At 45.1% G+C, this 26,805-nt stretch overlaps 2 protein-coding genes and 1 long non-coding RNA gene across 6 annotated transcripts in view; 2 read left to right on the plus strand and 1 right to left on the minus strand.

The window, feature by feature from the left end:
• bnc1 (basonuclin zinc finger protein 1) overlaps positions 1–8,867 on the plus strand; it is a 31,108-nt gene extending 22,241 nt beyond the window's left edge. For all 3 annotated transcript variants that reach the window (XM_023813848.2, XM_023813847.2, XM_072717923.1), the window contains exons 2-5: positions 3,128–3,230; positions 3,343–3,578; positions 4,246–6,116; positions 6,278–8,867. In XM_023813848.2, coding sequence (XP_023669616.1) covers positions 3,128–3,230; positions 3,343–3,578; positions 4,246–6,116; positions 6,278–6,926 — 2,859 coding nt within the window. In that variant the 3' untranslated portion in view covers positions 6,927–8,867. The remainder of the gene's footprint in view (positions 1–3,127; positions 3,231–3,342; positions 3,579–4,245; positions 6,117–6,277) is intronic.
• Positions 8,868–9,870: 1,003 nt separating this feature from the next.
• On the plus strand, positions 9,871–23,282 carry LOC140593431 (uncharacterized). Its single transcript, XR_011993756.1, has 3 exons — positions 9,871–10,011; positions 17,292–17,477; positions 22,995–23,282. It is a non-coding gene; the product is annotated as an uncharacterized lncRNA (long non-coding RNA).
• LOC111845023 (transmembrane 6 superfamily member 1) lies at positions 16,345–24,853 on the minus strand. 2 transcript variants are annotated; one of them, XM_072717925.1, is made up of 10 exons: positions 24,696–24,853; positions 24,079–24,182; positions 23,497–23,594; positions 22,547–22,650; positions 22,294–22,376; positions 22,077–22,195; positions 20,543–20,647; positions 18,788–18,880; positions 18,394–18,513; positions 16,345–17,450 (listed from the first exon to the last, which is right to left on the minus strand). In XM_072717925.1, exons 1-10 carry the CDS (start codon positions 24,734–24,736, stop codon positions 17,262–17,264), a joined length of 1,056 nt encoding a protein of 351 aa, XP_072574026.1. In that variant the 5' UTR covers positions 24,737–24,853; the 3' UTR covers positions 16,345–17,261. The 2 variants fall into 2 exon arrangements, with proteins under 2 accessions (XP_072574026.1, XP_072574025.1); XM_072717924.1 differs by lacking the exon at positions 24,696–24,853 and adding an exon at positions 24,470–24,666.
• Positions 24,854–26,805: the final 1,952 nt, after the last annotated feature.

The raw sequence follows: 26,805 nt of genomic DNA on the forward strand, positions 1-26,805 counted from the left end.
CTGTATCCCTCGGACATCTGGGCCACCGGTCCCAGCCAGTACCGTGTTCCCGGGTTAATAAGACCCAACGGATCTCGGGGCCAGAGTCTCTGTGAAGGTTGATGCTGATCAAAGAGGGTGAGAAACCAGCAAGAAAACGACATGGTTTTTTTTTAAGGTGTGAGATGTTAGAGGTTATGTGGGGGGGGTTCGGGTGAGGGAAGCAGATCCATCTGGACAGAAACCCCCCCCCCCCCAAACACACACACACATCTGCTTTACATTTCTCAGGCCGCAGAATACAATACCCAGGAGCTGAGTGACAGAATTAACCGGGGGGGAACAGCCGGGGTTTCTCTTTCATTTCTTGTTTTTATTTTTCCAGTACGAAGCGTTGCAGGGAATGAGTAAGGAAAAATAAAGAGATGCTCCTAAATATTGTCTCTAAAACTGGTAAAAAATAAATAAATGACTATTTCTTCTTCCCGACAAAAACTGGAGGCTGCTTTTTCATGCCTTTGCAGTTATGTTCCTTTCAGCACTTGGGGAAGCCGCAGTGTGACTCTCCGGGCCGGCTGCACGGCCAGGCTCTCTCCATACGGTGGTTGGGCCGTTCCCAAGCGATACGAAAGTCTCACATGACCTTTACTCGCCAAGTTTGCATGAGTGTGTGTGCAGGAGGGGGCTTCGCCTAATTTCTGGGTGTTCTGGCAGGGCAGAGGACAAAAAGACTGATTTATGAAAGAAAAACACCATTCCACTCTCCTCCAGCCAGGGTGATTTTTCTGAGTCTTCTCAGCGGTACTTAAATGTACTATTTCAGTTGAACCCCTTTGTTGTTGAATCTGGGGAAGGTGAGGTTGTGCTTTGTGGCCAAAATTAGAGCGATTTCCTCAAAACAGCTCAGCAAGATGACTTCATGGGATCAAAAGGCGAAAAAAAAAAAGTTTTTGTTCTGGTTCATAAAAGGAGTGGCTAATTAAGAAGAATGTCAGCAGACAGTCGGCAACGGTGAACCCTGCCTCCGTTTCCATGTGAACTGATTGAGATGTATATTAAAAAGAACAGCAGAGCTGCCGCATGCCCGCCTGTGCCCGCCTGTGTCCGCCTGTGCGCGTGTGCCTCTTCCTAATGAGATTACATTAATTGGACCGTGCTTGTTTTTGGGCCCAGTGATGATGGGATTTAGCTGCCTTAAGACTCACGGTTTTGCACGTCACTTCATCCTGCTAAATGAAATCAGGGGCCTCGTGTTGTCAGGTATTTCCGGCAATTAAACCAGAGCAGGATTATGAAAGTATGAGCGTCCACTTCACTGTACACTGTCCACTTCACTGTACACTGCATAGCATCTGGGCTTTCTGCACTGTGTAGGACTTCTACACCGTTCCTGCCTGCCTAGGATAGGATCACATGCAAGCCAGGTCACGCTGCCTTACTCCTCTACAAGTTCCTGCTTTGTTTACCAACATCCCGTTTCATCATCTGTCTTTGTCATTTTAAAAATGTTACTTCTCTGTACTTGTATTTCAAAGTGTCTTTTATAATTTTAATCATGTATCGTGTTGTAGCCACTCTACAGACAAGTGGTGAACAGCAATTCGCCATTTTTGATTGAGGAAATATGTCATGCTAACTATAGTAAAAGTGCACATTTGTATACAAGTTAATGTTAATCAGAAACGTGGAGTCAATGATGTACGGTGGATTAATGTTGTCAAAAGTCCGTTTGTTCACTTTGAGCCCTATTATAATGGAGTATTTAAATCTGCGCAGAGTAAACTTAGCGGCTGCTCCATCTGTCTTTTATTTGCGTAAAATAATAACAGACTGGAGGCTTTCGTGTGCAGTTATGGTTCAGGCCTGAAAGACGTGCGTCTGTGTGTGTATGGGATCATGCGGGCCTTCCAGCAAACGATGGTGCCATCATAAACCGTGACAAGTTTGGGCCCATCCGTTCGTCACTAGAGCCTACAGCCAAATGAAATTCTGTCCTTTCCCTCTTCCATGGCAGAATGTTTTATCTTAGTATCAGCCTCTCCCACTCCCCGAGAGCACGAGCTTGCCAGGTCCCGGAGTAGCATGGAGAGGTCACCGTCTGTCCAGGTGACAGGGGCGGTGGAGATTGTGTGGTGGTAGGAACAAGCCCTCCCTGGCGGGCGTCCCCTGTGCAGGCGTGTCGACTTGCGGGAGTCCTCTGCATTCGTACATGAGACTCATTGTGGCAGGAACCCAACAAACCTGCCCGGGGGCCATGGTTTTGTCTGCGGAGTGTTGCGTAAGAGCCCAGGTGCTGAGCAGGTGTGACTGATGGGGAAGGCGGGGCGGGGCGGGGGCGTGGTGAACGCTCTTTCTGTGGGAGCATGGCGTCCTCCTCTTACTGGCAGTGGAAAGTGTTCCCCTCTGGGTCCCTGAGCTCCATCGACTGTGAGCCAGGGGGCTTTTGGAAGCAGCGACTCCCCAAAGGCGCCCAGTATGTCACCAGCTCGGCCCGGATTTGTCCGGAATCGCCGCACGGATCCACGAGTTCCCCGGGACTATTTTGATGTCGCAGAGTGAAACAGAGAGGAAAGCTCTGCATTTATTCACAAACCCCCCCCCCCATTTTTAATTTTTTTTTGAAAAGCCAGATCAGTTGTCAGTGGCTGATTGAATCCCAAATCTTCACAATGCACAGTTGAATTTAATAATATATATTTTTCCTTTGATAAAGCAGTACATAAGTTCAGGGCTCTGATGAAAAGCTCTTGTATTGAACTCGTTCTTCTCTGCTGGAACCCCCCCCAGCCCCCCATTTTTTTCATATCATGAGGAAGGAATGGGGTTGCAGGGAAATGGCAAAATTGCTCAGCTGTCCCGCTCGATACAGCGCTGCCAACAATCTGTATCCCTCTTAGTCCGGTTTTCTTTGTCGCGTCATTGCGGGCGATTTCAAAACAAAAACAAAACAGCAGGGATGTTTCAGCTCTATCTGTAACTCTGCTCGATGCCATAATGCTCCCTTTGCTGCTTACAGACCTCCACCATTTTAAACTCAGTCCAGGTGACTGCATGCGGGACCCCGGCACTATTCAAAACGGTTGCCAGATTTAAGAGGAGGATTCATTCATTCTCAAGCCCCGATTTTCCTCATTTTATTTCCTCACAGGCTATTCGCTGCACTTTGGTGAACTGCAACTGTGAGAGTTTTAAGCCTGGAAAACTGAAGCGGAGACAGTGTGAGCACTGCAGGCATGGGTGGGTGGCACACGGTAAGTTGGACACGCCTCGCCTCGCCGGGGGCACGCACGCCTCGCCTCGCCCCGCTGCCTCCGTTTCTTTGTGTGTCCATCTTTAGGAATCCCTCCCCCATCTCATTTCCAGCACTGAGCAAGCTGAAGGTGAGCCACACGTACCAAAGCAGCCAGGTGGAGATCGTCCACTCCAACGTGGTGTTCGACATCAGCAGCCTGATGCTCTACGGCACGCAGGCCGTCCCCGTCAGGCTGAAGATCCTGCTGGACCGCCTCTTCAGCGTCCTCAAACAGGATGAAGTTGTCCAGATCCTCAACGCGTTGGACTGGACACTACAGGACTATATCAGGGGATATGTGCTGCAGGTGAGACACTCAACTCTCACAGCCGCTGGGATCAAACAACAAACCACCACGGTGATTAGTAAGTCTAGGTCCGCTTTGGCTGCTTTGCGGGAAGCATAATGAGTTGCCTGATGAGTAACTAATGAGTCCATGCCACACATAGGATGACTGTTTCACTCCTCCCCCCCAAAAAAACATTTGCATTTGACAAATATCACTGCGTAAAGGCTCGTACGAGGTTATACCCCCAGCTGTCTCCGTCATGTTGACTTTTAACATCACAAATTCCGCTTGTTGCATTTAATTCTTGTTAGCAAATGTGGAAAAAAAACCTCCACAGAGCCATCAAATGAATGCCGTATGATAAATTATTTATCCTGGTTACAGCTTGTAGCTGGAGCTCAACTATCAAAGGCCGGTAGTGTTCGCATGTAATTACAGCTAGCTTGATGACTACAGTCGCTGGATCAATGACGAATTCATCCTCCTGAGATGTTAATCCTGCCCCCTTGCATCTAATTGGACAAAAATGAAAATAAGCATGCTTAATTTATTAGTATCTTCCCTTTTCTGTATTTGTGTAAGTTTGTGACGTACAATTACATTTTATGGGGCAACTTGGTAGCACTTGCATTCTGGAAGGTTCAGCAATGATAGACATTAACAGGAATATCTTCTCGTTCTCCAGGATGTTACTGGAAAGGTGCTGGACCGCTGGGTTATCATGACCTTCGAGGAGGAGATTGCCACTCTGCAGCAGTTCCTGCGTTTTGGAGAGACAAAGTCCATTGTGGAGCTGATGGCCATCCAGGACAAGGAGGGTCAGGTTGTTGCTGTGCCGAGCAGCAGGACGAACTCGGACATCCGGGCTTTTATCGAGAACACCACCCAGCATGGCCCCAGCCTCCCCGCCAAGGTGGAGAAGCCTGGCTCGGGCAGCGTGCACCACTTTGAAAACTTCATCAACAATATGGCCTTCATGTTGCCCTTCCAATTCCTGAGCCCTGTTCCTGCACCCCTCCTGGGTGCTTCCCCAAGTTCTTTCCTGGTGGAGCAGGACCAAAGGCGAGAGCAGCGCTGTCATCCTGAGGAACCCATCCCCACCATCGAGAGTGGCCTCCTGGGATCCGGCTCAACCCCTTTCTCATCGGACACTGAGAGGACAGACCATGGCTCAGATACTGCACCCACCAAGGTCGAGCCCGAAGACTTCTCCACCGGTGACAACTACTCAGATGCACCCTCCACACCTTGCACGCCTTCCATGACCTCTGACATCACTCAGATGTCTCCTGAGAGTAAGATGAGGTCTTTGGAGAAGAGTGCAGGTGGGCTGAAGAAGGGCCGCGTGTTCTGCAGTGCCTGCGAGAAGACATTTTACGACAAGGGGACCCTGAAGATACACTACAATGCTGTACACCTCAAGATCAAGCACAAGTGTACTATTGAGGGCTGCAACATGGTGTTCAGCTCGCTGCGCAGCCGCAACCGACACAGCGCCAACCCCAACCCGCGGTTGCACATGCCCATGAACCGCAACAACCGTGACAAAGACCTGAGGAACAGCCTGTCGGCGGATGAGGCATCAGAGGGCGAACGGAGGACCGAATATGGTGTTGGAGCCGAGAGCAGGCAAGTGTCCAGCTACCTGGTGAATAACACGGAGCCCAAGCTACAAGGCACATTTCCCAGCATCAGCCAGAGTGGCATTCTATTCCCCAACCTAAAGACGGTGCAGCCCGTCCTGCCGTTCTACCGCAGTCTGGTGACACCCGCTGAGCTCGCCAACACACCTAGCACGCTGCCTTCACTGCCACTCATCTCTTCATCGGTGCCCTTGAAGCCCGTCGCCACCGAGGCATCCCTAGATCCCGTGCCTAAGAAGAAGTCCCGCAAGTCTAGCATGCCCATCAAAATTGAGAAGGAGACGACAGCGGCTGAGGACCCAGCCGAGGAAAGTGGCTCCGATGATGAGATTGGCTCACGCAGCCTGGACAAGGTGGACCACGACGGAGGGACCTATGGGCAAAAGAAGGCAGTGAGGGGCAGCACCGAAGCTGGCACTGTGGGGGTCATCCAGCCCACGGACCGGGAACCACACTTAGCTCCTTCCCAGAGACCATTAGACTTCAGGTCCAACACAGACCTGGATGACGGTCTGGGCCGCATGGAAGGAAGCATAATCACCTGTACGTCTCCTTGTGACACTAAGCACAAGGAGAACCAGAATCTCATGGGTGTGCCGCTAATGCCCGGAGCTGAGGACAACAACGACGGTACCCTTGAGCCCACTGACTTCACTGAGGGCAACCATGGAGCGGTCAACGGGGACCTGTTCAACAACAAGGAGGCCCCAGATGTCTACATGGAGGAGTATGGGGACGTCTTCCTCCGGCTGGACAGGGAGGACGTACCCCATCACTGTGAGATCTGCAGAAAGACATTCAAGAACCCCTACAGCGTCAAAATGCATTACCGAAACGTGCACCTGAAGGAGATGCACATGTGCACCGTGGATGGCTGTAATGCCGCCTTTCCCTCCAGGAGAAGCAGAGACAGGTGAGAGAGCAGCAAAATGTCCCTCTTAAGAGCCAGCGAGGCATGCATTTGACACATCAGTGTTTGAAGCAGCGAGCGTGGAAGCGGTTGTTCTCCACGACTAATACGTTAATGTGCGTGACTTCACCAGGCATCTCATTTTTATCTGTTATGACCTTTAGGCACAGCGCAAACATGAATCTGCACCACAAGCTGTTGACCAAAGACCACTATGGAACGCCAAGCACAGTGTGCTCCTCCTCCTCCCCTTTCAGAGATGTGGCTGGTGTCTTTCATCAGGACTTCCCACTAAAAGACCCCATCGGGCAAACCTCGGTGATCTTCAAAGGGAGCAACCGGATGGGCTTGGTCTACCCCATGAGCAAGAGCACTGACTGCGGGATGGATCCAGCCGCAGAGAGCAGTGGGGAGGGCGAGGCCGTGCTGGACCTCAGTACCACATCCGCCTCCCGCTCGGGTGGCAGTGTGCGTTCCTGGGACTCGGACCGGAGCAGCGAGGAGGGCCTGCCTGTAGAGGACAGTGACGAGGGCTGCGAGGAGATGATCCAGGAGTCCAAAGTGGACAACCACTCCAGCCTGGCCGAGAGGCCCAGTGATTCTCCCATTACCTGCCACCTCTGCCAGAAGGTGTACAGCAACAAGGGCACGTTCAGGGCTCACTACAAGACTGTGCATCTCAGGCTGCTCCACAAATGCAAAGTTCCTGGATGCGACACGTCATTCTCGTCTGTACGGAGTCGGAACCGACATAGCCAGAACCCCAACTTGCACAGGAACTTGACCCCGACGATGGTTCATGGCAAAGAGTAGCTTTCAGAAAGGTCACTTACTTGATTTGACTTTCATTTTTAATCACAATGCTCATATTTGCAAGTATTTTGTAAAAATATCCATGTAAAAAAAAAAAGTTTTAATCATGGTAGTTATTCCTTCTCACCCAAAACACACAGGTCTAGTCCTTCTTTATCAGCAATAAATTAAATGTTTCGTACAAACGTTACCTTTTGCGGTACATGTGGTTCTGTTTAACTTATATCGGTCATTTTCTGTCTAGACAGTGAAGGCCGTCGATTTCATTGTGTTTTCAGCGTGATTAGATTGTCAGTCAAACGTAAATCTCAAATTAGAACCGGAAAATGGTGAATTTCTGACACCAGTATAATGCTTAGCTTGACAGAAATCTCTTCCCACCAAAGCGATTGGTAGCGGTGCTCAGAATGAGGCATGTTCATAAAAATCGGACTTAATTTGTTTCAGTAACGGAACATGATTATTACAATTAACTTATGTTTAAACGTTAACATAGAAATGTGATTTCCAAGTACCTCAAAACGGATTAGGTCTTTAATGTTAAGAAAATAATATAGATGTCTGTGAAGGTGGAAGTGAGTTTTTTTTTTTTTTTTGTTAAAGTTGTATTATTCAAATGACATTCACTTTTAAGTTCTATGCACTTACGTAAAGATCGAGACACGGTTTGCCTTACCTGTGTCTCACAGACAAAGTCCAGCGACTCGGGAAACTGCCGCATTGGTACCAGTGTGTCCACCAGCATTTTAAGTTAAAGCTGTTGAAATGACTCCAACTGTGTTCTTGTTGGTTCCTATTCCGCTGTTTTCCCGTGAAAGGGGTTATTCAGAAACAGCAGTACAGCCTCAGCTGCGGCCGATTAAGACGCAAAAATTGAAAACTCGGTTAAAAAATTGTACGTGTTGTGCACGTGCTGAGTGAGTTATTGTTTGCTGTCGTGTGGACTCTCCTCATCTCCTCCTCTCATCCTAATCTCCTCCTTTCGTGTTGTTCATGTTGTTGTTCGGAAGGCTAAAGGTGACCAAAGATTTGTTTCATGAGGCCTGTAAAACACCCTCATATATGAGACAAGCAGTATTATACATCCATCTCAGACCGTTTAAGTCATTTTCCAAGCTGTCCGAAAATGCATCGTGGCTGATGTAACAGGATGGCTTGGTTTCAACTAAAAGGAAACTGTAAACTGTAAATTATTAAAAGAATTGTATATTTTTCAAGGTTCCTTTTTTCCTAAACCACAACTAAGGTGTTATTTCACTTCTAAGGATTTTCTTAAGCACTGAAACAGGTGTGAACGGACCGATATCTCTGTTGCGATCCTTGTGGACATGTTTCGTAATTTAAAACGCACATGAGAGGGGGGGGGCTCCTGTCATTACGGAAACAGACGTGGGCTGTGTTACGATTAATCCCAAAAAACAAGGTACTGTAAGAGATCGGCACGGAGGAAGAGAAAGCGACAGAGTGACCCGAACCACAACGGGTCAGGTACGCAAACGATTAAGTATTCTTTTTTTTTTGAATGTTAGAATTTGTACTATGAAAGCAACCAAAAATTACAATAATTTGGAAGAGTTATTTGCATTATTACTGCTTTCTTAATGTTTAATGTACGACTGGAACCGATTTCTCAGAGAAACATTTCATTGTTAAATTTTCGCGCTATAGCTTTTTTTTGGCTGAAGTGGAATACATTGGAGAAGTTTCAAGTTATGATTTGTAAAAAAAAATTGAATCTCATGTTAAATGTTGAAATGTTTCTGATTTATTGTAACAGTATTCTTGCTAAATAAAAAGCCATATGTTTGCATGTTTTTTGTTTTGTTTGTCTCAATTATATATAAAATGCTTTATACGCGAACGTGTAGAGGATTGCATTAAGGCACATAAAATGGCTTTAAAACGTTTCATTAAAAGCTGTTCAATAAAACGTGGTTTACAGCTGTGTATTCTTTTACTTGTCCTCTGAATGTTAGAAATGCACACAAAAAAATCGATTTCTGCTGATGCATGCAGAACTTGTTACTCGACTTCTTACGACGCCTTATAGACTTAAAAAGACCGTGTAACACTGAGAAGACACGGATACAGGTTTAATACATTATAGATAAATACGAGGTAGCCCTCCACTCCCTTGGTGTGCTGCTGTTGTATGTCGGTACACGTTTTGCGGGGGGGCGCGCTGTCGCCGCGCAGTTCTGCACCGATCCCGGACAAGGAGTTACTACCTAAGACCGTGTCACTTTGTTAAGAGGGTTATGAAATCCTAACCAGAGAGGGTCGTAAAACATACTGTTTCTGCCTGGATAGCCCGTCTGGTCGTGTAATATCGCAAAATAGAGAAGTGCGGATACTCAAAAAGCACTATAAGCTGAAACACACGAAATACTTAGCGGTTACTGAGAACCCAGCACTATAATTTACATTTGTATAGACCTATTCATCGCCACTTCAAGCACTGAAAAGCAAATCCTAATATGTATATTAGGATAATTTACTGCTGCCGTGGCGTTATATTACCCCCTCTAAAGCTTGGGAATTATAAATACAGTCAGTCCTCCGCACAATATCCAGTTGCGAGTGCGCAGCGTTTAAAACACCTGATGTTTAATGTTTGAAGGATTTCAGGAGGTGCCCTGACCTCCCCTGCTGCGCAACGGCTGGGATGTGATGTACTGTGTGTGTATGTGTGTGTGTGTGTGTGTATGTATGTATATATATATATATATATATATACACACACACACACACACATACCTACATACACACACACACACACACACACACATACATACATTTCCGTGAGGCGAGTTGAAGTTCCTTGGGAGCCACTGATATTAGATACCGTGACACTGACCGCAGTCGCGGAGGGATGGGTTGTTCGGGGGGGGGGGGCCTCAGGGAGCTGATAAGTTTCCTGGAGGTTTATTGGGCACACCCGGGACAGATGGGCGGCAGATGACTTGCTTCTCTTGGTACTCCAGGGCTAAGCGGAAAATCCATCATGGCTGCAGGGGTTGCGTCTCCCTGCGAGGCGTCCAAACACCGTGACAGCAAAAACACTCCCGTCTCGCTGCATGGAAACGTGAGTTTCAGTGGCCCTGTCCTTATCTTCGGTTTGTAGACGAACACAAAATTAAACTTAAAGTAGCACCTCACGTCCAACGATAGGATTTAAATGGAAATTGATACGGAGTCGACTATTTCTATTGAAACTCTAGGCCTACCTTTTCAACTGAACGGTAGAAAGTTTTCAATATCCGTTTTTAAAGAAACACATTCACAAGGTTTCGTGTGTGTGTGTGTGTGTGTATGTGTAACGTAATGATTGTTTCAGAACTAATAAGTCCACAAATAAGCAGGAAAAGTCTTCCAAAGCTTTAATGTATTGAAAACTTGAAGGTGTGCTTTGTGTGCCCCCTACTGGAAAAAACAAAGATATCAAGTTTCTTAAAGCATCAAATAGCCCCCTTGCAGTGAATGTCTGCAATAGACATTTTAAAGCATTATACAGATGTACTATATATATATATATATATATATAAGAAAAATTAGCAACGGAATTCTCGAAACAAGGTACAAATACAGTGACAAACCGTCAGTAAAGAACCCTCTACCATTAGGATCTTTCTCTTAACTCCAAACACACCAACGAAACTGAGACTTGGAGCGTCGTGCGCGCCCACGACGGTGCGCACGGGGGACGGGGGCGGGAGGGCGCCTCGTCTTTTGCTGCTTTTTTAATCACTTTCTGTGTGCTTGAAAAGCGAGCGGGTGGGTTTTCACGGCCTACACTGCAACTATTATAAATTCAAGCTCTTTTTTGCAACGGTGTCACCTACTCGTCTTTGCTCGTGGAATAACATGCAGTGAAAGTAAATGCCATGAGATAGTAATTTATACGTTACATATTTTTTCTTTATTCGAGTGAGTAATATGTGTTTTTTTGTTCTGCTTTACTATAAGACTACCCTTATAAGGGCTTTATGAATAGTTTATAATCGGGTTATTAATTAGGTTGTAACACTTTAAAATCATTAATAGACAATATTAACTATTTCTAATGTGTTACTACCATATATAAGTGGCGAAAGGAAGCCTTATTGTAAATAGATTCCTTCTTATTATTTATCTAATTGTAATGAAATCTAGCATAACACCGAAATGTTGTTTTTTTTTTGCTCCATATATAAGGATTTGAAATTGATGCTTTGGCCTATTTAGCCGAAATCTCTTTTGGTAAGTATACGTAGGCCTAAGTCATGTGTTGAGATAAACATATATCAAAAATCATAAATCAATAGATTTGCGCTCGTTTAACCAGTATTCTGTGGACATTTAAGTCAAATTCAGTAGATCTATTAAAAACATAATTGACCTGCACCTGTATTATTAATGAGGCACTTTTGACCAGCTTAAGCGTTTGTAAGATGGATGAATGAACACTAATGCAAATTCATTTCAAGGATGGTACGTATACTGTTTTTATATTCTAAAAAATATTATCGTATGCGCTGTATAATGTGTAAAATTAGGAAGGTTTGATAAGTCGCTTTAAAACTATTGCTAAACCTTTTGATACGTACAGTAATCTGTTCGGGATAAAAGACCTGCAGCTGTCCAGTGTCACGGTTTGCCCAAAATTTAAATTCTGAGTTTTTCTCTGAAATAAAACCAAGTGTCTGTCGTTATTGCGGTATTACATTTAAACGTGAATCAGCGACGAATTGGTCATTTTCGTCCGCGTTCTGCGTTCTTCATCCGCGAGTAGCTCATTATCTGTCTTGTCCCTGTGCTGTAAATCTTCATAGAGTAAAATGAAAGATAGCCCTGTCACTCAAAATATTTAGCTATATTCACAATTATTAGCTTAATAAATATGAATGATTTATTACAGAAGTTAATATATACTGTCAAAGCTTACCACGTTGTTGTTGGACACGTAAATAATAGTTTACATCATATGAAGCTTCTAAATAAAAGTTAAGAAAATTATTGTAGTTATGGGCTGGATCAAACATACATTAAATAGATACATGTCCCTTTTTATAGGTAACTTTTTTATAGTTAACTGTTTTGAATTATGTTCTCAAGGCTCTCTGATAGTAATTTTAATTTGATGCTAAGCTTGATTTTTTTAAACACCTTTTTAACATATTATTTACAGTAGGTATCTTTTAAACTAAGGAGGCTACTCTTATAAAATTGTTTAGACTTTATTGGTACATTTGTAGGACTGAGGCAGGGTAGAACGCAGCCTAGTGATCTACTGTCTGCGTCAGAGCACAGTGAGGAATCCCAGCTGATGTCAGTCGTAGTCAGATCAGGTGGAATTGTGGAACATTTGTTACTCTGACTGTCACTCGCTCCCACAAAGCTGCATTTCCACCCATTATGCCACGTGTCATGGTTTATGAGCACCTGCTTTTTATTCTGTTTACATCATTTATAACATCTGTTGGAAACGGAACCGCCATAAGCTGTTTACCTTGTAACTGTACCAGGGGTTTATTCATGCACAAAAGTTCTTTAGACTACATCAGAAAGTGACACAGCTTGCACAGAATCATACAGCTCTTTGCAGATAGAAAAAGTAATTCAGAGACATGTCTACACCTCAAAAACCATATCACCTTGTTCATCACATCTTGCTTAGCAACCACTGTTGCTTGGCAACCGCAGTGTCTCATATGCATGCATCCCGCAGAATGATTATTTAGGGGCTCCCAACTTTAAGAACAGGACAGCTGACTCCTGATTACTGTAAGTCTGTTCCTGTCGTATCGGACACCCAGCAAATGTACCTCCAAATAGGTGGGGCCTCTTTTTGATAGATACACATGTTAATGGTGTGCAGTAGCAGGTAATCTAGCTCCTACTTTTTTCACAAATGTATTTCAGATACCTGCTATTCAAGCCATGTTGCTTTGGTACAAATTTAATGTCAGTCAATAACATATAATGGAGAAGCGGGTTCTGGTCCCGGAACAGCGACTGTGAACTCAAGGGTGAGCAGACAATCAAGCTGACAGGATGACGCATGTGCTGTGTTTCTCAGGAAGCACAAGGGGGCGCTGCATTGCCAAGATATTCAGACAGAAAATCTGGGGCCGGGTGCACGAAACACCTGAGATTCTCCCCTTAAGTATGACACTTAAGGTATAATTTCTTCTTAGCTATGGGATTCATTTAAGGGTGTTGCACAGAATCTCTAAAAAGGTTTCCTTAGTTAAGGAAAAATCTTACGGGTTTTACAGCATCGAAAGACATTTTACGGAAGTGAAATTGTACAGTTTCCATGGAGACCATTTCTTTGCTTACACTCATGCCTGTTCGTGGTGTCTGGTGACGCAAGAAAAAGGAGAATGGTTTCCACATGTCTATGCTTTTATGTGTGTCAGTGTTCTCTAGCCAAGGCTGAGATCATTCATTCAAAAGGAACAGACATTTTTTGAGAATGCATCGGATAAATACACTAACCAGCACACATTAACTATGTGATCAGTGGTTATACTGTAATGTGATGCTAAAAATTTATTGCAGTTAAAAGCAGCCATTCAGAAAGAGAATATGAAGGTGGGATTATTTGCTTGTGAATGAATATATGTATCTTATGTATATTTTTCTGATTAATATATTGTGATTCTGTTTCCAAGGGTCTTGTGTTCCCTGTAACATTCAGGTCTCCCGGCTTTTCATTCTGTCTTGTGTTCCCTGTAACATTCATCTTGGACAAGATGCCATTACAATCAGATTCCTACTTGTCTGCTCCCTGCAGTTCAAAATGCAGGATAAATGCAAGACAATAATTACAACTTACAAAACAAAAACCCCACAGACAAGCAAATATTTGCCATATACAATACTAGTCTAAAGTTTGGATGTACCTACCCACAGAAAGGTTTATTTGTTCTATTCTCTACATTTTAGAATAAATACGTCAAACCTATAAATATATCAAACCATGCACTGACCAAAGCAAAAAAAAAAAATGTTGGGGGGTAGTTCTGTGGGTTGGGAATCAGAAGGCTGCTGGTTCAAGTCCCTGGGTTGGCAGAATGATCCCACCATTGGGCTCTTGAGCAAGACCATAAACCCCAATCGCTCGAGGGACTGGCTGACCCTACTGTCTCCTCTATGCCAGTTTCAGGTGGCCTCCTGGGATGCTTTTCCAGCTGTCCTGAAGGAGGTCCCACATACAGCCGTGGAAAAAAATTGACACCACAACACAATTTTTGTTTCACTCATTTCTCAATTTATGAGTTGTGTGTGTGTGTGTGTCTGTTTCTGGTTCTTCTCTGTTTCTCATTAATAAAGGGTTTCTTTCATGCTTTATGGGACTTCAGTCCTGCTTCTAGGAGCCTGATACACACTGTCCTAGCAGTGCACTTCACACCACTTAATGTTTCCCATTCCATTTGAAGGTCACTTGTCATCCCACGATTCATGAGAAACTGTCAGATAAGTTAATGATCATCTCTGGCATTAGTCGCTTTCTCACTTTACCTGGCTGGTTTCTGGTCGTTCCCAGTGTCTCCTACTTCACCTTATTCTTGTGAACTGCTGTCTTAGAAATTTTGAATCTGGTAGCAACCAGCTAAGCATGATTAAACCAGGATTTAAAAATGCAGATTAGTTAAAAAATATCGAGTGGTCTCTTAATTTTTTTCCCCTGGCTGTATATGTTGAGCACTCATTGGCTGCTTTTCATAAATCTCAAGTCAAACTCCTCTAAAACCATCTCTGCTGTGTTTAGGTCAGGTGGCCAGGTCATGTGATGAGACACCATCACTCTCCATTGTAGGCGGCTTGGCGTGTCCAAACTTTTGGCTGGTGCTATACATTTATGAGAGATGTACTGGAGGCAATATCTGGGGCATAAAGTTTTGTAGTGCATTTAGTCAGCAGGTAACATATGTTGAGGAGCCTGACTGTACATTGGTAACCAGTGCCCCTGTGCTTTATGGTGTGGCGTACATCTTAGGCTGCTGTGAGGTGTGTCCTCTGCAGAAAATAAAACATGGCTGAGCAAAGCATAACTCATAAGTGTATATACTGAGGCTTCTGTAATTCAATGCCCATATTTTTCACCCCTCAAGTTGAAACTTGATGAAGAAGCTCTTTATAATGGATCATGTATTGACAATAATGACCACAAGGGGTCAGCAGTGCTTTAAGAATGACTCTGAATGCACACTACTGGCAAAAGTATTTGGTATCAGTCACTGTATCAGATTTTTCATTCAGACCCATTCTCAATTAAGCACCTAGTCAGGAAGTCAGGTTTACAAACATTTGTGAAAGAATGGGTCATTCTGAAGAGCTCAGTGAATTTAAGCATGGTTCTGTCATAGGATGTCACCTTTGCAATAAGTCAGTTTGTGAAATTTATTCCCTGCAAGGTATTTCATGGTGAACTGTAAGTGGTAAGTGGAACCGTTTAGGAAGTGGCAGACCATGTAAAGTAACAGAGCGGGATCACCGAGTGCTGAGGCGCATAGTGCGTAAAATTCGCCAATGCTCTGTTGACTCAATAACTGCAGAGTTCCAAACTTCATCTGGCATTAACCCCAGTAGAAAACTGTGCACCGGGAGCTACATGGAATGGAATTCCATGGCCGAGCAGCTGCATGCAAGCCTCACATCAACAAGTGCAATGCCAAGCATTGGATGGAGTGACGTAAAGCACTCTGGAGCAGTGGAAATGTGTTCTGCGGAGTGACGAATCGTGCTTTGCTGTCTGGCAGTCTGATGGACGAGTCTGGGTTAGGCAGATGCCAGGAGAACATTACCTGCTTGACTGCATTGTGTCAACTGTAAAGTTTGGTGGAAGAGGGATAATGGTAAGGGGTTGTTTTTCAGAGGTTGGGCTGGGCGCCTTAGTTCCAGGGAAGGGAACTCTTAATGTTTCAGCTTACAAAGAGATTTTGGACAATTGTATGCTCCCAACTTTGTGGGAACAGTTTGGGGGAGGCCCTTTTCTGTTCCAGCATGATTGTGCCCCAGTGCACAGAGCAAGGTCCATGAAGACATGGTTTGGTGACTTTGGTGTGTAAGAACTTGACTGGCCCACACAGAGCCCTGACCTCAACACCATCAAACACCTTGGGGATGAACTACAACGGAGATTGTGAGCCAGGCCTTCACACCCAACATCAGTGCCTGACCTCACAAATGCTGTTCTGGATGAATGGGCACAAATTCCCACACTCTCCAAAATCTTGTGGAAATCCTTCCCAGAAGAGTGGCAGCTGTTATAGCTGCAAAGGGGGACCAGCTCCATACTGATGCCTATGGATTTAGAATAATGGTTCTTGTAAGTGTAATGGCCAGGTATCCCAATACTTTAGTCCATGTAGTGTAGCTTGCATGATAATTTCTAGGATGATGATTTCCAAATAACTCCTCAGTCCCTCAGTTACACCATATGTTTGTTTTATTATGTGGTTTCAGTTCCATGTCATGTTTTTTTAAATATTTTGTTTCCCAGACAGTGGAAAAAATGTGTTAAAATAGGAAAATCTCAAAGGCACTGTATTAACTTTATTTTTGGGGGTTTCTAAAACAATAACGTCCCAATCTCAATTATCGAAGTTAAGCTTCCCAGAGATGCAACTTCTACAAACCTCACTTATCTCAACATAATCTCATTCTACCAAAACTATGCAAAACAAGGTTCCATTTGTGTAAATGAATATTTTTTTGATTATTAAAAATGAAAATATAATAAAAAAAAATAACCTAACTGAAGGTTGCTTTCATGTTATAGTTCTATGCTTGTAACTAAAATGTTACAATGTAGCATTTTTAATAATTTTGCTGGATGATGGATATTTGTAATAAATATGAATGTTGAAAAATAGTGACACAAAATAATATTCTTGCTTATGCTGTATAAAGTCTTCCTGATACCACAAACCCATTTGAAAATTTTAACATAAACTTTTAACACAAAACAACAAATGTCTCAGCTCAGGTCCCTGAAGTTTTTCGGTGGACCTACTTTGAATTTTGGTACCATTTTAACAGCATCATAATTAATGTACTGCAATCTGAGGTACATATTCCTCTTTAAATACCTGAATCATCCGTAGATACAGATTTCAAACCAACACAAACATTTTGAACAATATTAATCGCTTACATTCTAATCAAACGTCAGCATACAGCCAGAATATAAAATATAAAAACGCATTTACAAAAAAACACAAAGTAAGACAGCAAGCCGCCTTTAAATGCACAGGAATGTTCACAGGAGTACTGGGAAGGACCTGATTCAGCAGCCAATCCGAAGCCTTAGCTACAGGTGTGAGGTGTCCACCTACGCTGCCTGACTCAATCTTTTTTGTTCTGCTGGGTTTTCAGGAAAAAAGAGGGGCTGTTAATGCAGTGGTAGCTGAAGACCTGGGGCACGAGACCGTACAGGGCGTTGACCATGAGGAAGAGCGTTCTGCTGTCATCGGGAACTCTGTACGTGAACGGGGTCCTCGTGTGGAGGGAGGCGGCCATGTGAGAGAACTGGGCCTGTGACAGGAAACACAGAGTCAGGGGGTGAGTAAACTCCAGAAAATGAACGCGGGACACTGCTCTGTCCCGGGCCCCGTGTCACACCTTTGTCACCGTGTCCGGCTGTAGCTATTGTGAGGGTCGCCCAGCCCCCCCACATAGCAACACGCCCCCTCTGGAAGCCACACCATATGTGGTCTTTATTTTTAGCCGGGCCAGCTGACATTTAAGGGATGCCGTCACCACGACGTGTCGAAAGACTGGCCCAGCTTCTACAGCACCCCCCAATCACCGCCGCCACCTCCCTGCAGAGATTTCCAATTTAGCCAAGGTCAGAAACCAAACCAGCAACCTTTTGTCAGAGACACCCAGCCGTTTGATTGGTCACGCTTCAGTCAGATCCGATCCTTTATTTGTGCTCCTCAGTAATTGAGGTACAACTATGTCCTCCTGCATGGTTCAGCGAGTCCAAGATGCAGAAGTGCAAAGCAGAGGCTTAGGAGGCCAAACTCTCAACCGCATAAGGTCATGAAGCCATGTCTGTGCTCATGGTCATTAAGGGAAAGACCATATTGTTGGTCACCACCCTACGAAGCCCAAAAAAATGTGAGCGCCAGTTCATTATGCTCCACTGATGTCCAGCCAGTGGCAAAACTGGAATAGGACCCCAATCACCCTCCCCACCCCAGTGGCCAGGTAGGAAAAAGGTCACACCCTGAACAGGGGAACTAGTTTGTTGTAAATGTTTTTGACAGGGTAACTATCATGGCCAACTCAAGCTGAAGTCCTCCATTTGAAAGGCAAGATCTTTCCAAGCTTTACAAAAGGCCTGCGCTTTGGGTCTTTTCAATCCTGCTTTTGTCCAAGTCTATTCATGAACATAACTGCTTAGCCTGTCAATGTGCCGGTGACACATGAGTGCTGGAGGAGGGTCAAAGGTCAAAGGTCAAAGGTCACTCGCCTGTGCCACTGCTCCGGAGTGCACCAGAGTCAGGTCAGGCATCCATTGGCAGCCAGGAACCAGCAGCCCATACAGGGTCATGGTGTAATATGGGACGGAATACAGCATGTTTACCAGCATCTGCATTCAGAGGAACACACTCGGGTCACATTCCAACATTCAGTACTAAGGCCCACTTTGGTTCTTTATTCCCTGAACAACGTTAATCGGGTTTTAAATCACATGCAGCAAAGTACTGTACATGAGTATTTCAGGTTAAGTCCTACAAAGGTACAACACCAGTGCCCTGCTGGGATCTGGACTAGCAACTTTCAAGTTAAAAGTGTACATTGTGTTCATTGATCACATTATTAAGTGTGTGTGAAATACTGTACATGGTGATCTCCCCCCTCACCTGGATTCTGGGGTAGGCGGAAGGATCTTTCAGGTAAGGCTCATGGTGCTGCAAGTACTCCCGACACCACTGGCCGGGACAGTCCAGAGCGACCTATGGAAGGTGAGGTAAGGGACACGCCCCTGTTAGTACTCCCGACACCACTGGCCGGGACAGTCCAGGGCGACCTATGGAAGGTGAGGTTAGGGACACGCCCCTGTTAGTACTCCCGACACCACTGGCCGGGACAGTCCAGGGCGACCTATGGAAGGTGAGGTTAGGGACACGCCCCTGTTAGTACTCCCGACACCACTGGCCGGGACAGTCCAGGGCGACCTATGGAAGGTGAGGTTAGGGACACGCCCCTGTTAGTACTCCCGACACCACTGGCCGGGACAGTCCAGGGCGACCTATGGAAGGTGAGGTTAGGGACACGCCCCTGTTAGTACTCCCGACACCACTGGCCGGGACAGTCCAGGGCGACCTATGGAAGGTGAGGTAAGGGACACGCCCCTGTTAGTACTCCCGACACCACTGGCCGGGACAGTCCAGGGCGACCTATGGAAGGTGAGGTAAGGGACACGCCCCTGTTAGTACTCCCGACACCACTGGCCGGGACAGTCCAGGGCGACCTATGGAAGGTGAGGTAAGGGACACGCCCCTGTTAGTACTCCCGACACCACTGGCCGGGACAGTCCAGGGCGACCTATGGAAGGTGAGGTTAGGGACACGCCCCTGTTAGTACTCCCGACACCACTGGCCGGGACAGTCCAGGGCGACCTATGGAAGGTGAGGTAAGGGACACGCCCCTGTTAGTACTCCCGACACCACTGGCCGGGACAGTCCAGGGCGACCTATGGAAGGTGAGGTAAGGGACACGCCCCTGTTAGTACTCCCGACACCACTGGCCGGGACAGTCCAGGGCGACCTATGGAAGGTGAGGTTAGGGACACGCCCCTGTTAGTAATCGCGACACCACTGGCCGGGACAGTCCAGGGCGACCTATGGAAGGTGAGGTTAGGGACACGCCCCTGTTAGTAATCGCGACACCACTGGCCAGAAAAGTCCAGGGTGACCTATGGAAGGTGAGGTTAGGGACACGCCCCTGTTAGTACTCCCAACACCATTGGCCAGAACAGTCCAGGGTGACCTATGGCAGAGGTGAATATAGGGACACACCCCTCCCCCTCCACTGGATGGGCAAGGACTGTGAGGAATGCCTTTGTCTGTCAAACGCAGGGATTACATCGAACTGAGCCCCTTTCATCTACAACTCTCCGAAATCCCCGTCACTGTCACTGTCAAACATCTGTCATCTCATTGCCATTTACTTAAATAACCATAATTACCCACTGTGAAACGGAATTGGGGGGGGGGGGGGGCAAGTCTCTCATGACTTTATGACTGCATTTATGACTACATCTATGAGTATAGTGAATATTACTCTGTTTTTGAAGTAAATTACAGTATTGCCCATTCTTGCAGAATAACGGTTTGCTGGTGTCATTAAGGTTAATCGACTTGTGACTGCTGACTTCTGGTGACACACTGTGTTGTTTACCGAACCGCGCCATGTCCTTGATTTCCCATCAAGCTCAGAGCTCAGCCAGCCTTATATGACTGACATCCCACGAGACTATCACAGGAGCTGACATCACAAAAACTGACATCACAGAAACTGACATTAAAAAGCAGCTGACATCACAGAAGCTGACATTAAAAAGCAGCTGACATCACAGAAGCTGACGCAGAAGATGACAGCAGGCACTCTCTTACCAAGCCTCTGAAGACGCAGAAAGCGAAAGCCGGGATGAGGTAGAGTGCAAACAGTAAATCCAGGGGTCTCTGAAACAGGCTCTTCCTGTGAGCTTCCTGGATACTCTGCATACATAAATATAACAGACAGACATGGCACTAATGTTACAATGTGTGGGAGGATCAGACCTGTGCTGTGTACTTAAACACAGTGCTCATATAAGGACTTAAAACATATAGATATATATATACATTTACATTATTAAACATGTTTTCTTTTGGTACATGATTCTCATAAGGAGTTTTTGCTACTGTGTGTGTACGTTGACCCCGACCAGGAAAAATGGTTGAATGGATAAATGGATGGATGGATGGATAGATGGATGGATGGATAGATGGATGGATGGATGACCAAATAACCCAACTTGATTTGCCCACAAAATCACAGAGTGTATGCCTTAGTGTGGGCATGTGCCTTAGCATGTGCGTATCCCTTAATGTGTGCACGTGCCTTAGTAGGAGTGTGCCTCAGCATGTCCGTGTGCAGTAGCGTGTCCGTGTGCCTTAACGTGTGCATGTGCCTTAGTAGGAGTGTGCCTCAGCATGTCCGTGTGCCGTAGCGTGTCCGTGTGCCTTAACGTGTGCATGTGCCTTAGTAGGAGTGTGCCTCAGCATGTCCGTGTGCCGTAGCGTGTCCGTGTGCCTTAACGTGTGCATGTGCCTTAGCAGGAAAGTGTGCCTTAGCAAGACCATGTGCCTTAGCGTAGGCATGTGCTTTAGTGTGAGCGTGTGCCTTAGTGTGAGCATGTGCCTTAGTGTGAGCATGTGCTTTAGTGTGAGCGTGTGCTTTAGTGTGAGCGTGTGCCTTAGTGTGAGCATGTGCTTTAGTGTAACCGATTGCTTTAGCAGGAGCTTGTGCCTTAGCTTAAGATTGTGCTTTAGTGTGAACTTGTGCCTTAGCATAGGCATGTGCCTTAGCATGAACGTGCCTTAGCATGAGCATATGCCTTAATTGGAGTATATATCCTAGTACTAGTTGGAGTGTGTGCCTTTGAGTGCATGACTTAGCTTTAGTATGTGCCTTAGCATTGGCGTGTGCCTAAGTGCGACCTTGTGCCTTAACGGGAGTGTATGCCCTAACAGGAGTGTGTGCCTTAGCGTGGGCATGTGCTTTAGTGTGAGAGTGTGCCTTAGCATTAGCATGTGCCTTAGCATTAGCGTGTGCCTAAGCATGACCTTGTGTCTTATGGGAGTGTATGTCCTAACGGAAGTGTGCACCTTAGCATGTTCATGCACTTTAGTTTCAGAGCGTGCCTTAGCCTTAGTATGTGCCTTAATGTGAGCATATGCCTTACCGTGTGTGCCTTAGCGTGACTGCGTGCCTTACCGTGTGTGCCTTAGCGTGACTGCATGCCTTACCGTGTGTGCCTTAGCGTGACTGTGTGCCTTAGCGTGACTGCGTGCCTTAGCGTGACTGCGTGCCTTAGCGTGACTGTGTGCCTTACCGTGTGTGCCTTAGCGTGACTGCGTGCCTTACCGCGAGCATGTTTCTTACCACAGGCGACACCTCTTGTGTGGCTGGCTGGCCGAACACGCGAAAGCAGGCCCACACAGACACCATGATGTACAGCAGGTGAATGGTGAATGTGCAGCTCAGCTGTGCCCCATATTTTCCTGTGGCGAGACCACAGGGTCAGCCGGGCCGGAGTGCCAGGCAGCGTCAGCCAATTAGCTGCCAGCATAGAGCACGTGGTTCAAATTCACCAACTTACCTACAACACTTCCAGGAATGTAGACGATCACATGCATAAGGATGGATCCCACCCAGTACAGCCCGATGTTTCTGTAACTCTCCCTTTCAGAAAATACAAGTCATATTAAGTTAAAATGATGGTTTTGACTATACCATTTATAACACTGATGCATCAGCATAGTGCTTATGAACAGTGATAATAGGATGACATGTCTGTGTGAGCAGCAGAAAGAGTGGCGTGTCTCTTTAAGACAGAACACAACGGCACATACCCCCAGCTTATCGCCGCCACCACCAGCAGATACATCAGATAGTGCACACAGCCATCCCAGTAGGACAGCACGTGCCCGTGAGCCGTGTTAATGTATGGATCTGCCTGCAACGTGCACAGAGAGTCGGAGTCAGCATGGGGCCCCCAGCCACTCAGGACCTCACCTCCTTCCAGGGGCCTACATCTGGCTGCTGCTGGGTGGTATTAGCCAATCGCTAACTGAACGGTTTCCGGAAACACCCGCAGACTCATCATGGAAGAGGGATCTGAACCTCTGGTTTAATAGCGGCAACGTGGCATTTCATGCTAGTGGAGCTGCTATGGAAGCCTTAATGTAACTTGATAAAAATGAAGAATGAAGTCGGACCTTATAAGTTGATCTACTCCTGATCAGAACAGCAAAGCCAAACATGTAGAAACTGTTACCTAACAGTTCATTTCTGGAATAGGTAACAGAGCTGTTGGGGAGACACCTGTCAGCTAGAGGGCTGCTCGCCAATGAAGCCGTCTGTCAGCCAACACACGGGATGCCCCCTGGGTCTCCATGCTCGATCTGAGGACTTAACGTAGCTCACCCTAGCCTATTTTAGCATAGCATGCTAATATTAGCACACAGGTGCTGCCTAACAGATGTATTTTTCTTTTATATCCACAATAACATTTTATTTCTGTTCCTGTATTGATTTTCCACATTGCCTTATGTAAACATTTTGACATTAAATGGAATAGGACTGTAATTTCCATGGACAAGGAAGATTGCGTAACAGTAAATACCTCAGGATATTGCATAAATCATGTTCAGACGATTTCATGCGTTAAATATCATGGACATCTGTAAACGCCCATGACTATATCTCACCCGTCATTCCCTCGTTAACTCCTAATTTGAGGTAACAGGTAAAGATAGCGGACACTTTCATGTATTAATGACAGTTCTCTGGTGTCACTCACCTGTTTTAGGTAGAAGGTCATGAATCCGTCTATAATACTGTCCTGCTCAAGTCCTATAATAAGGTTCACAACGCTGAAGAAGGCGTATACGGCAAAAACTGAAACAACACGATAAAGAAAATTAAACATGCCAGACTAAATATGTGGCAATAATAAAATATGAAAAATAAAAAAACTACTCTATATCTCTCCGTCTCTGGATGAAGACAATTCAAATACTAATGTGCTATATACAGATAGTTTACATATTTATAAATATAAACTTATGTTAATATCTATTAACGTGATCGTTTCGGTACAAATTTGAACTTTTATTAAAAATAAGTGCACAGTGTAGTCTGTTCATACAGCTGCATTTCACTGTAGGCCTGTGTACAATTGACAAATAAACCTCTTTACTTGTTAGGGAGTTTAAAACTGGAGAGATTTGTTGTAAATAGGGCATAATGTATTATTAAATGAATACTTAATTAATCAAATAATTGTGCTGATTTGCATTGATGACAGCATTCATCTAACCGTGCTATAGCGTTACAATCCAACACACATTTTTACCAGGAGGATAAATATCAATGCTCTTACCGTAAAAAAGAGGATCCTTCGGTGGATTCTTCTTCAGCGAAATGCGAGCAAATGTCATTATAAAGAGCACCATTAATGTCCCCGAAACAATAACTGCTCCGATGCTGCAAAAAAAAAGAGACTTATTGTTGATTTGCATGAAACTAATAAACTGAAGCACATTATATCGTATTTCCGATAGTGTTAAGTTCTGTTGTGTCCTGGGTGCAAGTGCAAGATTTCTGTACGTTAAAACCCAGAATCGATGGTCAAAACTCTTTGTAGTATGATACAATTTCGTAAGCTTCCGTGTAAACAATCCAACGTTTTTACTTGCGGTTTCGCCGCAGGCATCTATATGCAAACCCGTTTTAATGACACTGTAATAATGCACAAGCATGACGGACCCGACCTGTTAGTGTAAATTAAAAGGTTAAATAAATATGAGATGGGTATCGACAGCAGGGAAAGCACAAAAACTCCGGTTCCAGCGTTGGCGTTCATAGCCCTTCCGTGTCTCTCAGTCTCACACGATCGTACACATCACAGTCACACCGACTGTTACAACATGTTGAGTAAAATTGTATGATTATTAGGGGTTGGTGCGCGCTGGGATGGGTGGGGTTCGGATGAACAACCTTATTCTGCTATCCAATAGCGCACAGGCGACGCCTAGCATCGATTACAACGCGCCGAGTACGGCTGGTGGCCGCCGTAATAGGAAAGGAGCCCAAAGCAGCTACAATCCACAAGTTGTCTGCTGATGAACTTGCGATCGGGAAACGACACAAACTTGCTGGCTTTCACGCATCTGGTGTGACCATCACGCTTTCTGATTCTCACGCTCACGCAAGAAATCTTACGGCAAATCTACATCATTCCATTATAAACCTAAAATTAGCTACATCAAAAGCGTTGGGGAAGTTTGCAACTAATAAATACTTTACAAGGTAATAAAACCGTTACGTATGTGTAAACGAATATGCAGGCTGGTCTCGAACTGAAAATCTCACGCCAACCAGCTGACTAAAGTTGACAACCCAGAAACCGAGCAAAATTAATAAGACCAGGTGACAGGAAACACAGCTAGCAGTTGGGCATACTGTTGAACATACAACTTGAAGCATTTATTCTGCACTTAATGACCCACCAAATTATTCCTGTTACTACGCAAAGTCGAGTATCATAATTATCCTGCAAAATGTTGCCTGTACCCTTTAAAGGAAATGTGCCCAAAACTACCATTCTATCACACACGATAATCTCAGAAATTCCATAGTCAAGCCTTAGCGATAAGTTGCGGAGAACAGCGCAATGGCTATGGACAGCAAACATAAGTGACGCTCATTTAAATATCCGCAATTCAATGTGCAAATGAGATGAAACAACATCAAATCTTCAAGGTGCAGTAGGACTGCAGGACAGGAGCTGTGTGATATTTGCAGTGGAAATATGGGAGGACAGGAGCCGAATATTCTTTTTACATCGATTCGTGTTAGAGGGTGGTAGGGCTGTGTTTGGCTCTATATTTAGCGGGAATTTTAACAAACTATGCTGGGATAGAGTTTCCAGATGATGGACTGTCTCCTTTTCTCGGCATACTTCGATAATGAGAAACAAAAGACGCCGGAATTGTATGAAGGTTACACTGCAGTTCAGAATTTCCTACATCAGCATGCGTCCATCTTTCAAAAATAAGTTACTGACTATGGCGGGCACATTATGGGTGACAAGTTCTGCATTGCTTTATTACGGAGTTTTGATAGCAAGACGCCTCTTTCGATATTTCATTTGAAAGTCATGTGCTCAGAAGTGGATTCTCTAAAAGCTGCCGGATCTGGGTGTTACATTCATGTGCTGCGTATCTCCTAATTAGACCGAGGAAAATATCACAGCCTATTAAAAGAAGCTTTGCTCCTCTGAAACTTTAAGCCAAATTTTCTGGTTCCTTATTTTGACTTCTAAAAAAGACATATTTACCCGGTCTTTTGGGTTCTTAACTTGGGACCTCTTGTACCCTAACCTTTTTGGTGGACTCACCCTACCCTTTGCAGTAAAGATTGTGGGTTATTGACAATGTATTGTGAGATAATCAGTAACAAAACCAAGGAAAGAGGGTTACGAACTGGGACACCGTCTGGTTTGTGCTTCGGCATCTTCAGTCGTGAACATCAGGCGTCATGGAAATGAGGCCCACGAGAAGCAGTTTAGTATAAATCCATAAGAAACTTGGCAAATGGGAAGAGGCTCCACCGTTGGATCCAAAATTAATCCGGCCAACATGGTGATGTAATATCACACAGCATCACCGAAGGAGGGGTCACTGTACGGGGGTGGTCTCCAGGCTTGGATCCCATATCCATGCGGGTGACGCATACATACATACAACACAGATGACCGGAGGATGCCCCCACCCCAGAAAACGCACACCCTTCCTTGTGAGACAGGTGTTCTCTGTGGAGCAACTACGGAGACCCAGTCTCTCAGCACTCTAGTTAAAGATAGCATTTGTTTGTTACTTGGTGCTGGAGAGCCTCAAAAATGATATAACCGTATCAACTTTTCATTGCATTATATATACATTTTTAGATAAATCTACACATTTTCATTGGAGATATCATTGATTTTATTGACATAGGGTTTATATTCTGATTATGGCTCAAAGGATTGAAGAAAATGACTTGTTAATCTGCATCAGAGACCAAAACAATGTTTCTGTGTTTCCTGCAGTCCAGCATGGGACAACGG

Source organism: Paramormyrops kingsleyae, chromosome 11 (assembly GCF_048594095.1).
Source record: "Paramormyrops kingsleyae isolate MSU_618 chromosome 11, PKINGS_0.4, whole genome shotgun sequence".
NCBI lineage: Eukaryota > Metazoa > Chordata > Actinopteri > Osteoglossiformes > Mormyridae > Paramormyrops > Paramormyrops kingsleyae.

Coding starts and splice junctions, on each gene's coding strand:
- LOC111845023 (XM_072717924.1), bottom strand. CDS start 24,561: ATGAACGCCAACGCTGGAACCGGAGTTTTTGTGCTTTCCCTGCTGTCG. Junction 24,183..24,469: donor CTTTTAATTTACACTAACAG/GTCGGGTCCGTC, acceptor TTTTTTTTGCAG/CATCGGAGCAGTTATTGTTT. Junction 22,196..22,293: donor CATTCCTGGAAGTGTTGTAG/GTAAGTTGGTGA, acceptor GTCTCGCCACAG/GAAAATATGGGGCACAGCTG.